Source organism: Anser cygnoides, chromosome 18 (genome assembly GCF_040182565.1).
Source record: "Anser cygnoides isolate HZ-2024a breed goose chromosome 18, Taihu_goose_T2T_genome, whole genome shotgun sequence".
Classification (NCBI taxonomy): Eukaryota; Metazoa; Chordata; class Aves; order Anseriformes; family Anatidae; genus Anser; species Anser cygnoides.
In genome coordinates, this window is record NC_089890.1 from 10,494,906 (window position 1) to 10,511,042 (window position 16,137).

The 16,137-nt window shown below is 41.5% G+C and overlaps 1 protein-coding gene across 12 annotated transcripts in view; it reads right to left on the bottom strand.

The window, feature by feature from the left end:
* BCAS3 (BCAS3 microtubule associated cell migration factor) overlaps nucleotides 1-16,137 on the bottom strand; it is a 357,486-nt gene that overhangs the window by 236,752 nt on the left and 104,597 nt on the right. For all 12 annotated transcript variants that reach the window (XR_010825687.1, XM_066979600.1, XM_066979597.1 and 9 more), the window contains exon 15: nucleotides 7,324-7,588. Coding sequence is in view for 11 of the 12 variants with exons in the window: in XM_066979600.1 (XP_066835701.1) it covers nucleotides 7,324-7,588 (265 nt within the window). In the remaining variant the exon portion in view is untranslated. The remainder of the gene's footprint in view (nucleotides 1-7,323; nucleotides 7,589-16,137) is intronic.

A 16,137-nucleotide genomic window follows, 5' to 3' on the forward strand; every position in this document is an offset into this window, starting at 1 on the left:
CAGCAGGTCCATCAGATAAAATGACTGTTCCCACAGCTCCTCTCCCATTCCTTTCCCTCGCTGGTTACTAACACAGAGCTTCACATGGTTTCACCTTCCCTCATTCCAAACTTTACTGTTCACGTAACACCTTCAATGCTTAAAACCTCCTCCTTTAGCTGATTATGGTCTCGAAAACCTCTAGATTCTACTTCCCCACCTTGTGATCAAACAAATTACAGGTTCGTATCAGGTGGGCAAAGCTGCTTTTTGTCATTTCACTGATTGCAGCTCCCTCAAGCCACTTACATTCCTTGACCCACCAAGTTTCTGGACCATGCTGTCCCCGCTGTACTGGACCTCTCTTCTCCTGACCCATTCCCAGCCCTTTTCCTTTTGCCGCTTTAGACGCAAACACCGTTCACAGAACCACAGAACGGCTTGGGCTGGGAGGGACCTTAAAGCCCACCCAGTCCTGACCCCCTGCCATGGGCAGGGATGTCACCCACCAGCACAGGCTGCCCAGGGCCCCATCAAACCTGGCCCTGAGCACCTCCAGGGATGGGGCACCCACAGCTTCTCTGGGCAGCGTGCGCCAGGGCCTCACCGCCCTCTGAGTGAAGAATTTCCTCCTAACATCTAATCTAAATCCCCTATTTTAGCTTAAACCCCTTGTCCTATCATTATCTGCCCGAGTAAAAAGTCTCTCTCCAGTGACCATTCAATAAACCTTTCCTGCATCAGTCCTTCAGTGACCAGCTCTTTTCAGCAGCCTTGTTAGTTCACTCTTACTGCTTTTATACATTCCTCCTCCAGAACACAGTTCAGCTCTGCAGGCGCCCAGCTGTATGTATACGAGTGTACCCAGTCCCCTGTCACACAAAGCACAGAGCAAAGCCATAACGCAGGGGAGCACGCTCCTGCTGGTGCATCACTAACACTGCTATTTACCAATTTCCAGTTGGCAAGTGCTGCAAAACCCCATCCAAAGAGATGCGTAAACTGCAGGACGTCTTCATTACTCACGATGCATGAGAAGGAAACACGCTGGCTTGCCTTTTATATACCTGGTTAACTGGTGAGGTTTGCAGATGGAAAAACACTGCTTTACTGTAAACCAGGAGGAAATAATTGGTGGAACTATTAATATAATAATAGAATCCAAAAATGTAATTTTATTAAATCATTTGCGGAGAAACTCTTAAAAATCTGGTTACCATCTCCTTGGACTCCCTTACTACATGCCTCCGACAACACTTGACCCTACAGAAATTGTCTTCAGCTTGATGTTCCCAAGACTGAAATCATCCATCTTGACAGGAAAACTTCAGTGGGACACTCACATCTGCGGTAATCCAACTCCTCTCTCCTTTCCACCTCCCTTTCACCTCTCGATCCATCTTTGACATCGCGGTCTCCTGTGTACTACCTATTACTTCCCCTCTGCTTGTCTACCCACAATCTTTCTGAAACAGTTTGCTTTGACCACTGCTTTGGCATTTGCTGTGCTAAATCACTCAGTCATATATTTTTACACTTCATATGTCAAGAACTGCAATTCCCTTCTGATGTCAGTCTCTTTCAATTTTCGATTTATCTGGAGTACTTGCAACTTCTTTTTCAAACGTAAAGCAAATATACATTTGCCCCAGTCTCAGATCAACACTGTTTAAAAAAGCCCACTTCTGAAACACTTTATGCACAGACGCGAACTTTCCTCATGACAGAATTTATCAGTCTACTTCCCTACTTATTTGAAGGGAATGGATCTTTTCCTTCCACTTCAGAAACTATCCAAAATATACCACCCACTTGTTTCACTTCACTGATTCTCCATCCATTACCAAAAAAAAAAAAAAAAAAAAAAAAAAGGCAGCTAAAGCCACAGCTCATTTACAAGCAGCGGGCTGCTGCCAGCACCCAGCCGGTGCTTGGGGCCAGCTGCTCCCACCTCTGCCCAGCTCTGTGCGCAGGCTGGGGCCGTGGTGAGAGCGGGGCTCCGGGAGGCTCCTGCCTGCACCCCCAGAGCCAGGAGGTTTAGCACAGCGAGGTGGAAGTCACGGTCTCTGAAAGTCGCTAGCACAAAATTTCCACCAAGTGACTTGTTTATTTTTTACCAATTGCCTTCAGCCTGGACGGAGCCTCCAAAGGCGGGCATGCACCCGGTGGAACCGCGGGCGTTTCAGGCACCCCCCCGCCCCGAGGCTTTGCAGGGTTCCCGAGCAGCTCCGTGCCCGCCCCACCACGACGAAGCCCCATCCCCAGGACACCTCCAAGCGTCCCGCGCCCACCGCACCGCAACCGGGGCCCCTTCAGCGCTCGCGCGGCGCCGCGACCCCTCCCGAGGCCCTGAGGAGCGCGGAGGCTGCCCGCGGACACCCGGCCCCGGCCCGCAGCGCCGGGCTCGCGTCGCCCCCTGGCGGGCAGCGGCTGCCGGCGGGCCCCGAGCGGCCCCGAGCGGCCCGGCCCGGCCGCCCCCCGCCGGGAAGGGCCGCCCGGGCCCAGCCGCTGAGGCACCGCGGGGCGGCGGCGGGCCCGGGGGAGCCGAGGCCCGGCCCGGCCCCGGGCACCGACCGAGAAAGGCCTCGGGGCCGCAGGTGGAGGCCGGGCCCGCCGAGGGGGGAGAAGGCGGGGCGCTTCCCGCAGCGTTTGGAGCAGCCTCCGCGCCTGCCCCGCCGTGCTTCGAGTTATCAGACGGTTAATTTGCTTTGAAACTATTTTTGTCCGCCTCTCTCTAAATAGGTGGTTTCTTAAGTGAGTGTTGCTTAAAGGAAACCAATCTGTTTTTCAGGAAGGGCTGATGATGTCAGTCCTTTCAACTCCGCTTTCCCATAAGAATTCTTCTAGTAAAAGGAGTTTCGCTCTGGGAAATAGTGAAAAGTAACATGAAAATATTTAAAGCATCGCGGAGCGCATGTTTATCGAACTTCCAGATTTATGCTTGGATTTTAATCACGTTGCGATCGCAAGGAGGGAAAAGTGAGAGGAGAACTTTTTTTATTTTTAAAATTAAAAAAGACTTTCCAGTGGAAAGCGTGCTACACTAAAATATTGCTAAAGAGCTAAATCCAAGTCTGAATGCAATATATACAGAGCAGCATGTTTTTCCATAACTCTAGATTTATGCACTGCATTTCAGCATAGGTATTAAATTTAAAACAGAACAACTGTGTATTATGAATGGTCTTTCGGCAAAACTGTCCCGTCCAAATAAACACTTCAATCCCCAATTAAATGACAAGACAAATTCAGAGAGTACTGTATTATTACTGAATGTTTTAGTAGGCCTAGATGCGTAGCAAAAGGTTCAATGTACGCACAACTTACTAGCTTGTTCTGATTATGGAAAATCCTGCAATCAACAGCAGAAACCTCTGGGTAGAGCTAGACAGACTTTAACTTACTGGTGGTGCAAGGCGTAATGTCAATAGCATACCTGAAATTTTTAATTTGCAGAATGAAAATAATAAGAGTTTTATAGAACTTTCAGTTTTCCAAGTAAAGCATTGCATTTTTATGCCTAAATGCTACTTGCTATTCACATACAGATATCCTGGAGATATAACAGGGGATAAATCTATGGGCATGGTCCTGCTTTAACCAGTCATCATTCAATGCACACCATGTACATGTGAGGCAGCTGAGTACCACCATCCTCATTTCATGCAAGTTAAAGGGTCACATAAGGCCATATTCTACTCTAATGTCTAGCCCCACAACCAACTGATGTTGTAACAGTCTTGTAATACTGAAAGCCCGATCCCAACCTAATAACTCAGGTATTACTGACAATGCTCTCTGGCAACTCAACACAATGACAAAAATATAATTTCATGGGATTAACAGGTAGAATAACCCACACAAAATATGTGCTCGTTATAAAAGGTGCAAGGAAAAACCTCTTTATCATCCCCTATTTAACAGTTTGCTTCATTCTGCTAAAAAAGAACAAAGCCAAACTATGATTCACTTGGAAATGAAATCATCCCCACCCCCAATAAAGGCTTACATTGTGTGGGTAAACAGTTTGTAGGGGACTTGGAACAAAATGTAAATAGATTGCTTTGCTACTATATACATAGCAAATAGTTTCATTTTGAAGCTAGGAGTTAAAAAAAACAAGTGAGAAAAATATTACAAAGTCTGAACTCTGAAAATATTTACAAGAACAAAAGCTAATCACAAGTTAACATCAATGGAGTATAATTGCTAATCAAAAACGGAAGATAACAAACCAGTATTTTGCTCGTGAAGTCCCTTTTTTTTGGCCAAAGGTTGTAGCAAGGCTATTGTAATGGAAACAAAATAACAGCAGAAGGATTAACAGCAGTTTCTGTTGCTTAAGGCTTATTGAACACTTCTGTAGATTGCGAACGATCTAAGAGGAAAATCATGATGTCAAGACTCCACATTAAAAAATCCTCCAGAAATAGAACCAATTTTTCACAGCCTCCTGACTCCATCACTAATCACAAGTTTGTGCCCGACTACTGGTGCTCTCCGGGACACGCTCACGGGGTCTGTGCTAGTATTTCCCTTACAAACAGCTGGGGAATGACTAAGTAACTGTTAGTCTTTCTTGAAGAAAACTACAAACTTTAAATAATTCCACACATAGGGAACACAGAGTTTATTATTCTTCTTTTACAAAATAGAAAGCTGATAGACAAAATCAGCTGAATTAAAATTTACCAAGGGTCACATAGCAAGTTAAAAGTAAAGCTAAGAATTAAACCCAAAGCTGCTCTTTACTGTTCTGCGGACTTGTCTGCACTCCTGTCACCAGACTGCCGTAACTCCTCCAAACAATAATTATTTCACATTATAATATGATAAGGACCTGTTACAATCTCTGTAAACCCATCTTAGTTCACAAATTAAAATAATTACCAGAGTCTCTGGCTAATCCAGCTGCCACACACACACACACACACAAAATCCCTCCACTGAAAGCCACAGTGCAACTCGGTTGTTTTTTTTTCCAAGTGGATGATAAATGGGTTTTTATAAAAGGCATATAATATGGTTCAATATCCTGCCTGCCATCAGTTAGGTAAACTAAAAGATTATTGAAATGATTTTACCAAATGGATTATTTTAATCCAAACATTTCTTTTTTCTTTCCTTTAAGACACAACTGTTTTGCTTTGAGTCTAAAAACTCTTATTTTCATATAAAGCACCATGGTGCTCTGGATTATCTCATTTAAACAACAACATGTGTATAATATCCTACAGTTATTACATACTCTTATGCCAAGCCTGCTAGGTGGACAGGAGCTGCTGGTGTTAAAAGAGTAACAGCTGACCAAGAAAGTCACTTGATCTACAAGACACAAAGTTCTCTCTGTTTTATCTGTCCTCCAAGTATCAACAAGATCTGTCATTCCCACAGCAGCATATATACGTGTGTGTGTATGTATAAAAATATGTACATGCGCTTTTTTCACATCAACATTTTTCACACGATTCCCACAACTTCCTTATGTAAAATTTTCATATGAAGGCTTGCAAGTTACCACCAAACAGCCTCAGCACATCGCCAACTTCTACTCTTTGCAAAAGCAATGAACATAAGCTGCACGAAGTTCTTTGGAAGCCAAAGTTACCTGCCTGCCTTAATTTTCAGTTCCGTAAGCAGCCTTCAAACGCAGCTAATTATTTAAATAGAGCAGTGATGTCTGCAGAGGGATCTTGAAAAAACTCTGATTTATTATATTTCAAGACATACACTTGAAAGCTGAAGCCTTAAAGCTCTTGAGACACATTCATACATCCTGCTCCCTTTCCCTCAGTAACACCCTGGCCCATGCACGTCTTTCTCCCACCAGCAAACCTGCCCATCACTGAGGATTCTGGAGCAAATGAAATCGATGTTTCTTTTTAAAAAATAAAAAAGTGTCAAATCTATTCAAAATGTCAAATGTATCTAACAGTACTGTAAAGGCCACAATTTACTGCAATTTCCCTTGACAGAAAACAGAATTGGTTGTATGAAAGCTATGCAAACTGATAGTTCCTTCCCTCCTCTATGTGATGTCAATAGTTGGAAGGGATTGGATGTGCTGCAGTAAACATTTATTGCAATCCCAAATCTGTTTCAAACATGACATGCTGAGCTGCTCTACAATAATGAGAGAGAAGGAAACTACAATGGTAGATACACAAACATCTCCAACGAGGAAACTAGAGAGAACGGTTTGGGTGCCTTCCAGTGGCTCCAGGCAGAAGAGCATGGCTCCAGAACAGCTATGCAGAAAACCTGGTTTAGAGATGTCCACAGGAGAAAACACAGAGGCTTCTTCAGAGACTACTCTGGTCCCCTTAATAATCAACAAGCCATAAAAATGTTCCTTTCATTCAGAAATCTCACAAAGGTTATCTCTAGCAGTAAAGACGTTGACTATGACAGCACATAATTGGGGTTTCGCAAGCACTTCTAATCCTACTCATAATTAGGGAAGAGGAACTGTTCCTTGTGATTTTTAATACTTTAAGACTGGAAAAGTGTGGCTAGCCATCCCAAACTGGTATTTAAACTTTCACTTTGATGGAAGCTGTGACTTACTCTTATTAGAAAGGAGAGGTAAGTATGCAGCAAATTCTGAATCCAAACAAGCCTTACAGTTAAGGCTTCATCAAAGAAAAGGGCAAAACCAAGCATGTACACCACAGGATTTAAGATTTTTAAGCTTCCAAAGATTTTTTCCGTTTGTACATTAATTTATTTGTCACATTGCCAAAAAAAAAAAAAAAAAAAAAAGGTGGTCAAAAATCTGTCCTCAACTTCATATTCCCTAGTTTTCACATTTCTGTTTATTGCAGATATCCAGATGTGCTTCACGATCATCCACGCAGATGAGCAGTAAGAAACCTGAAGACCTCCAAACTTTCAGTTTAGAGTAGAAATTATTAACACATCTGTGGTAGCACAGTTTACTTAAGTAGGTTGCAAAACTAGAACTATCTTTATTTATACTTTGGCTCATTCTTATAACACCTGCATACCCCACGTATTTTTGCAGAACAGTTGCAGCTCCTCACTTTATGAAACTCCGTTTTTAGTGGCACTATCTACATGGGCAAACAGAATGAACTAAATCAATTCCTGCAATATGCAGTAAATTCAAAGCTTCTGTTTTTCAGGTTGTTAGCAAATACTACTTTACTGTGAAGCTGGAAGACTAGGTTTTTAGGTCAACAACTCCAATGGTATTTAGGAACCGAACCCTTGTGTGTCAGGCAGAGGGAACTGAAACGTTTTGGAGGACACGGGCATTAATGACACAGAGGGAAGGTTCTCCTGACAGTGCAGGGGGAGATGAAAAAGAAAAAAGGGGTTTACCATGGAGTGGTGAGCCAGAAGGACTGCTTGACAGGCCTGGAACAGGGCTACAGCGTCCTCCTTGTTTAGATGTCAGCTCTTGCTCGATCTCTTCCAGCCCTGCGCTCTTCTGGAATCGGCTCATGCGGTTCACCACGCGGGGGGACATGTGTGTTCGGACGCAGGGCTGTCCGCCGTACGGATTGATGGGGAAGACATGGGAAGTGCCCCGCAGCGTGCTGACCACAACCCAGCGACAGTCGTGGCTGAAGGAGATATCTTGTACCTAGAAAATTGGGACGTGAAATGGAAATGTGGTCATCCATGCACACACACCTCAGAAAGGAAATGGACTAGCATGTTTTAAGCACAAGCCAAATCCTAATTGGAAATGTTAATAAAAAGACTAAGTGTTGGCAGTTACTTGATTTTTTCTCACAGATACCGACTGAACCTTGCTGCAGTGCAGTACCCAGTTCCAAACCTTACGCGCTTTTCAAAATAAATATTCTGAGATTTTTTTCTTTTAAACAGGCCTGAACTTATCAAAACATCCCAGGATGCAAAGCACTACAGAAAGCCACAATAGCTTGATGTAATTTTCAAATAGAATTTAGTTCTAAAAAGAGTTGGGAAATCATTTCAATTACATGTTTTGTTATTTGCTTGCTTATTTTGATTTTTAGAAACTGCCCACAAGGGGGAAAAGGGAGGGATGAGAACAAGAGAGACATCTCATCCCTGGGCCTGATTTCGACAAATACTGGCAACCAACACTGTACTTAAAGTTAACAGAAAAACCATGTCCTACATATCATGTAACTTAACCAACCCCAAATCAATGGCCAGGATTTTCAAAAGCTGTCCCTGATGGCCTGTAATCCTGCTACTCTCGGTTTGTCCCTCAGTGACACTACCATCCATCCAGGTGTCCCGTGAGTAATACTTCTGGTTTTCTGGGTTTAAAATTTTGTCAGGATTAAACTTAGTAACTTCGGCTATTTCTCTACATAAAATCACTCAATTTTACAGATAACAAACTTCATTAATCAGCTATTAAAGTCCCAGGAAAGAGCCTAGTTAGATTTCTTCTTCTACATATGAGTTCTTATCCACCACTTGAGAAATGCAACCATTACTTGTAGCTTAAAATGGTTGGTCTTGAAGCAAATACAGAAATACAGTTAAATATTTTCTATTATATTTACGCCTTGCATGGATCTCAGATATGAAGCCCAGAAGGACTTCATTCTCTTCTGAGTGTGCTTTACGTAACGCTTTGATGGAAAGCAAATTCTTGCTCCTTGAGGAATGCTTTAAAAGCGAGATTAAACTTTGTTTCCAGCCCCATACTGGCAGACAACTCAAGAAAACAAGTAGTCTAGGTTAAAATGATTTATCATAGAAAAAAATCCTAAACCAATTCTTCCAAAAATGTTTTTAAAGGTAAAAGCTGACTAAAAAGAACTACATACAGAAGTGGGATTTAACACGGCAAACATATAGATGAAGGATTAGTTTTCATTATATTATTAAACAACATAAACTAAATAAAATTCTTTTAAGATTTCACTGAAGCCAGTTTTACAATACACTAGGTACTCAAATTGGAGTAAACACTGATAAAATCTTGACAAATATTCCAGAAATGCATTCCAGCTATTCCAGACAAAAGCAGCAAGTATTCATCAAAGTGCAAGTTTCCAACTGAGCCCTAAAGCCTTTGAGATAAAAAAAGGATTTAAGTCTTGTGACTTGTGACAAGATATTTGGCTGACAGACTGTCACTGCACAAAATGCTTCATCAACATTACCCAGATAAACTAAAAAACAGTGCTACACACCTGCTCTTTTCAATTACGGTGACATATCCAAATGATCTGCTAACGATATGGCTGAACAATCTCCCTGAAATCTGACAGCTTTGGCACTTTCAGTGATTCTGCTCTTACTGACATGAAGTCACAGCACTTAAAGCTCCTCGTTTGCCTACAAAGTGTTTCACCTTAATAGATTGCTCAAAAAGGATTAGAGACCCCACGGGGATTAGCGGGAGCCAAAAAAAGAAACCCCAAAGCTGTGGAGTCTGAGAAAAACTATGGCACCAAGAGCGTTTAAATACCTGCAGTTTGAAGAGGGGATTTCTACCAGTCAAAATCAAACCTCCCAACTGCATACAAATTACCATTCTCCGCTATAATAGAAAGATCACTAATATAATGAAATCATTAAGCCTACCGGAATGCATTTCCAACCCTAATTAAGGCCCTATTTTTAATCTCTAGTAATATCAAGAATGGCCACATCTGTCTTTACACGCTGACACCTCTGAACACATCCCTGTTTTCCGACTATTTGGTACTCATTTTAGATTGAGTTTTCAGCTTCCCTCCTGATCTCCCGAACTGTCCATCCCAGCCTCAAGGAAGAAGCTTTTCTCTTCCTTCCTCCTTCCTCCGCTGACTCGCTCCGTGCCTCCAACACCAGCTGTTTCTATCTCGCTTTATCGTTTCATGCTCCTTGCCAGAGAGCCTCCTGCCCTGAAAGCCTGGTGGTCTGAAGGGACCTTGCCCATCTCCCTGCAAACTGACACCTCGGAGCTGCCTTCACAGGGCAGGCACACACAGGGGCCCGCCGGTACTTCCATGGACGTCACCGCCCAACTCCTTAAACCACTGTTGCCACTCACGTCTACCCCATGGCCTCTCACGTTTTTGGTAGAGCATTTTAGAGGACGTTTCCATGGGATGGTGGAGAAAAAATCTGTATCTCACTGTACTACGTAACAGAAATGTTTCCATATTAATACTCGTTTTTTAGTATGCATCTTTAGGATTATGTTGTTTAAAAAAACCCAGCACAAACCCATCTGTGCAACACAAAAGAGCCCTTAACTCCTCTTCAGCAGAACTGGAAGAAAGCAGCGGAGCAGGCTGAGAGGAGAATGCTTGCTACAGCATTCTCAGAAATCACTTGAAAAATCAGCTGTGTGTGTCCATGAAAAGAAAATATAAATTATCACATCAGACTTGCTATTATCCACCACACTGTTACTGTACATTGCGCAGAGTTCTTGACTGCTTCTAGTATAAACAAACTGCACAGTGGCCCATTAGTGGTTTTCAAGTTTATGCTAAGCGTTGCAATTTATTGCTGTCCTTTAGGTTAATGTACTATTATTTCATGTATTTATAATATATTTCTGGATTTGTTGTTAATTATGATGTAATGTTTAGATACCGAAGATCAATCAAGACCCCACAGTGTTTACAGATATATGTTAATAAAGTACAAAGTACACTAGATCTCTCATGATGTAAAGTTTACTCTTTAGCTCAGGGTCAACCTCAGATTTAATACTCATGTCTGTATTCCAAAATTTAATCTGTCTGCGCCAATAACAGGAAATACAGATCTGTGATTTTGCTTAACTCAGGAATATTTAAGATACTTTAAATTGCAATATCAAATAGTTTTGAGGGGAATACCAGCGCTTTCTCTTAGCTTTATGACTACTTCCTCCTAGGTTGTGAGCTGTTTGGTTACTTAAGGTTCGATCTACATTACTTGACTCCCCGAAAGTTTTAGTGAAAACCCCGGTACCTCAAGGTCCACGTTAGGAATACCAAAGCCTTTACCGGCCCAAAAGAACGCGCTTCGGAGGACTCCAGAGTGTTGTAACAGAGCGTGTCCTCAGTGCTCCTATGGCCAAAGCAGGTATTCTGTGACTCCTGCTGTACACAAATGTTGTCCTTCTTTTATGGAGTATTCAGCTTGCTCCATGAATTCCAAATAGTGCAGATGTGAAATAAGAATCCCCGGTCACGCTGCTTTGGTCCTCCTCTTGGAAATGCTTCTTTGGAACTCCATTAGCCTACCTCCCTGTGCTTGTAAAATCCTTCAGAAAACTCCACGAAAACGTAGCTTTTGTGTTCAGAGTCTAACTGAGACAGCGGGGTAATGTAACATATGGACTCCGACAAGGGTATGTCGTGTATCAACTGCTCTAACTGAAGAGCAGCTTCGAGGACTGTACAAACCAAAGCGTTGTTTCTGATATTATGAAAATCTGGAGGAAATTATCTGAGCCTAAAGCTTCAATGATGATATACATTTACTTTTTATACATACGAAATCTATAGATTTTTGCTATCATTCTTTATTCTCACAGCTTCTCCGAATTTGAAGTTAATTAGAATATAATCATAAAATTTAAAAAAAAAATAGTTCAAGCCATAACTGGGAGAAAACAAAACAGAAGCAAGGGCAGCACACAGAAAACTTATTTTAAAAGCAGTTGATTAAAATGGGATAGTCAGAGGTATGGCTGATTACACAAGGAATCACACGGGACAGGCAGTGACCTTGTTTACCACGACTCCTGGGAATGACTGGCAGCCCATACCCTGCCTCTCGATTTCATCGCTTCTGGAAGTTAATATTGTACTAACTTGCTGCACAACACTTACATTTATGCTATCACTTGCTTTCTTACAAAGGAGGAGCTGTACTGAGCTATCACGGTACCTATAGGGCAGAGGCGAGTGATGGGAAGGAAGGGGCTGCAAAGCCCCACACTGACATGCTGCTGCTCGTGTCCTCCCCAGGCACATCCCCTCCTGATATGTGTGCAGAAGGCGATAGAGAGCACAGCTCACAGCACTGCACCGTGTATTTTCATGTTCATTACAAGAAACGATGATTAAAATGCATTCTGATCTTCCTAGTGCTCTTCTTCATACTGCCCCTTTTTCAGGCGTGGTGAATTACACCAGTAACTGCGTATATTCCTGGGCATTTTACTGCGTTAAATAGTACCTCAACATTGAAGTGAAACAGCAATAAAGCATGACCAGCGCTACTGCAATAGGATCGTACTCCTGTTTCATGCACGCTATGCACTGTCACAGAGAAAACATGCCATTATTTGAAGGACATGACTTAAGTATTTAATTATGCTGTGCAGGAAGATGGCACAGAGAACAACTTAAAAAAAAAACCACAACTGCTAAAAACATGAAAGCAGCAGTGCTGAGGAGGTAAGGGTCAAAATAAATTAGAGAACTGGTCTGTATTTAACTTTTTTTTGGTTGAGAAAATTAAGGAAATGACATGACAACAAACAAATGAAAAAATAATAAAATCATGAACTACACAATATGATTTATCAGACCCACATGGACCTAACTCTGCCTCCCTGAGTACTCAAAACTGATTTCGACTCTGTATAAAAACAACAGCAGAACCTGGGCACACTGAGGCAGTCAAGTAGGGTTGTCCAGCCCGAATAGCTGCTCTGTATTAATAACCAAAACTGCAAGCACCACCATGCTTTGAGCTCCGTCTCCCTGAGTTAGCTAAGCTACTTCTAACTGCAGCAGTTTTTTATTGTCTGCTTTCATCAAAGACTGATCAACTTTTAATCAATCTTTATTATTTCAAGCCTGTCCCCAGATTCTTTCCTAGAAATGAGAAAGTCTCTCTTCCAGGGACTATTTCAATAATTGAGACTACGTAGCTATGCCACAAGACAGAAAGAAATTTCCATTAACCATGAAGGTTTGTATCAAATGTTTATTATCCAATCCAGTGTTTCACTACCTGGACTCAATACGTGATGCAAGTTTGAATAATCTCCATGAAATCACAACAGGAAAACATGCACGTGTTCCACAGAGAAGTGTAAAACAGCCTGTGTTCTGGGGCAGCCCATGCTGGAATGTTTTTATCATTCCCTCTGTTTACCTATACTGACTGAAGTCAGTTATAACAGCAGTTTGAGAGGCAGAATAACAAAAGTCTGACAGCGTAAAAGATTACAGAGGACCCTGGCCACCAGCCCACTGATGCTATCGTTCCGTTTATTTGTTCTAGGTTGAGATAATGCTGTTTTCAAGGATTTTTTTTTCTGTTTACAATTTAAGATCAAAAGGAAAGGATCATCAGGTGACAGACTAACTTTCATCTGCAAGTAAATGAACTTCCTCAACTCAGAACATGCTATACCTTCATTAAAAACTTTATAAAATGCTCTTGGATAAAAACGAGTGCAGAGAGCGTTGACTCACAATGCAAGAACTGTTAAGGCAACAAAATATATCCTTAACCAAAAAGGTGTGCCACATACACATTTTTCCTTTTGCAGCAGAACTGTGCAAGCATGGATCTCTAACAGCTTTAGTACTCTCTCTGCCAAGGTTAAATGCACCCAGCACTTGCAGTGGGCCTTCGTGATGTAACACAGTGCATCAAACATGCTGGTTCTTGTTCTCTTAAGAAAAAAAATTCTAAAGCATAAGTAGGTCTTAAAGACTGAAAGATCTTAATTCAGTGTAACCGAAAGAGTGGCTTCTGACTGTGTGTGCAGAAAAGTAACTTGAAAGTTGTGACCTTAGGACTCACATCACTCAAACCAATGAAGTATCTGAGTACTTCACATTCTTTCAAGGCCGTTGTCCTCACAATTCCCTTAGGAGACAGAGGTCCACTTTCCATCTTAACCCATCTTGATCTTGGTCACACAAAAAAGCGAGTGGCTCAGTTAGGAACTGAATGATCTTCACAGTCCCAATGTTTTATTCAGCAGATAAGGCTTCTTCCTGTATGTGCTGCTCAAAGTCAGCTAATACAACATAGATTTGCAATCACAACACTTAAATGCTCAGTAACACTCTGCTTCATTGTTCAAAGCATGCAGAAAGAGAGAAGGAAAACCATGTTATGAAGACCAGCTGTGAACAGTCTGGGAGAGTGCTACTACTTACCTTTCACTTCAAACCAGGGGGAAAACAAGCTCAAGAAACCTACTTACCGCAGCACAGCACCTAAATCTCCCTCAGCATCCTGAAACCAATGCCAAGAGGACTGCGGGGCAGTAAAGCCCTAAAAAGATCACTAACAATTTAGAAGATGGCTAGCAGCTGCCTTTGGACACCACTCCAGGGGATGATGAACTCAGGTAGTTCAGAAAGTGCATATGAGCATACATTTAACAGCAGCACAATCTGCTGTGAGCAACATTTTAGAGCAGTGAAAGCTTATCTTGTGGGGAAACTTACAGCAGCCTCATCCCTCTCTCCCCCATCCAACAGAAATGTTCCAAATAGCATGGCTAGAGCTATCGGGATAGACTGGGCAAACACAACGTTCGATACTGAAACAAATTTTCATTTTTCCTTTTATAAAAATCCAAGTACAAAGTCTCTATGTTATCCCATTCATTAATGTATGATTTCAGCGATGCTGCCTGGTTGGAGTGGCCATCTCACTGCAAATGCTCACTACAAATTGTGCTTTAGCTGAGGACAAGATCCTGACATCCATGAAAGGAGACAACCTCTACAGATCTCTTCTCAACCGCTCTGTGCATTTCAGAAACACAGAAAGACAGAAACTGTCTTTCAGGCTGAATTTTCTCAACCCCAAACCAAATCAGACTGTCACGAATTTAGAAAAAATAATGCACAGTGGAGCATATATTCTTTAGCTTTATTAAGTCAAAGTAAAGGTATAACTAATACATCTGACTCCGTAGAAAGACATGGGGGTGACTCAGAGAGATTACTCGTTTGCAGTAAATCAACCAGAAATTGCCATTATTAAATCTCAACGCTTGCTTCTTTTTCTTTACTGAACATTAAGCATGCAACTTAATGCACTTAAGATGCTTCTGTACGCGAGTGACAGAGGGGAAGGACTTCCCGGCACCTTCTCGGAGGAGGCAGGTGAGACATACTAAACTACTGCTCTGCCCAGAGACCACGAAGGATGAGGTGAAGTAGATGGTTTCAGTACAAGTATTAAAATACCAATATAACAAGGGCATATGATGATGTTTAAACCATTTATAATGGGAACTAACTAAACTAATTTTGACACTGATAATCACTCGTGTCCATCAACACAAATTAGAACTTTTTATAGCTCCAGTACAGAAGGTGACCTTTAAGACCATTGGCCTTGATCCACAATTAGCTTTAAAACAGGGAAAAAAAGTCTGGTTGCAAATGTATAAATCCTGTTCTAACCAAGAAAGAAGGTACGGAGGCTTCCAGAATGTCTCTCAGAATATCTGCATTGAGAATTTTATATTGAACAGCCTACAATATTCTTGTCTAGTGCTACTCACACATGGAATTTGTGGCACGAAAGAGGTGCACTACATGCTACCCTTCTTACTACAAAACCGAAAGCACTGTGTTATTCCAAAAGCAAAAACAGAAGCATCCATTGTATTATGTAAATGTTTTAAATGATAGATACATATTGAGAATCCCAGGTACCAATATTGTTGCTGGATAGTTTAATTATCAAGGGATCTGTAAAATCCACCAATATGCCTCAGACTGGTTAGAATTTTCTCTATCTTATACCATTCCAAAAGCTATACTGTTCATGTCCCAAATGAAAACTCTGTGGCAAATGAAGAAAAAAATTTACTATGTTGATTCTGAAAATTTTAATGCAATGCCTTCACACAGATGCTAATGCTATATCCAAAAGACTTGCATCAATAAAGGTTTAGTCCTAAAACATGTCATGTTTGCTTTCCAGTGTACGCCTTAAAAATAAATTTATCAGCTGTAAAATAAAGAAGAACGTCTTTGTTCCTACTGACTGGAGTAATACACTTTGGTTATAGCATATTTATTTTTTTCTAAGAAAGCAAAATAAAAATGACACACTAAGGACATTATATTACACACTCTAGTAGATGACAGAGTATATGTACAGACACAGATCTCTAATAAGTGCCCATTATATTATTTATAAAAAATATTTATGAGATAATTATTATACATATTACTGCATATATTGAATAATTTTTTCCTAATC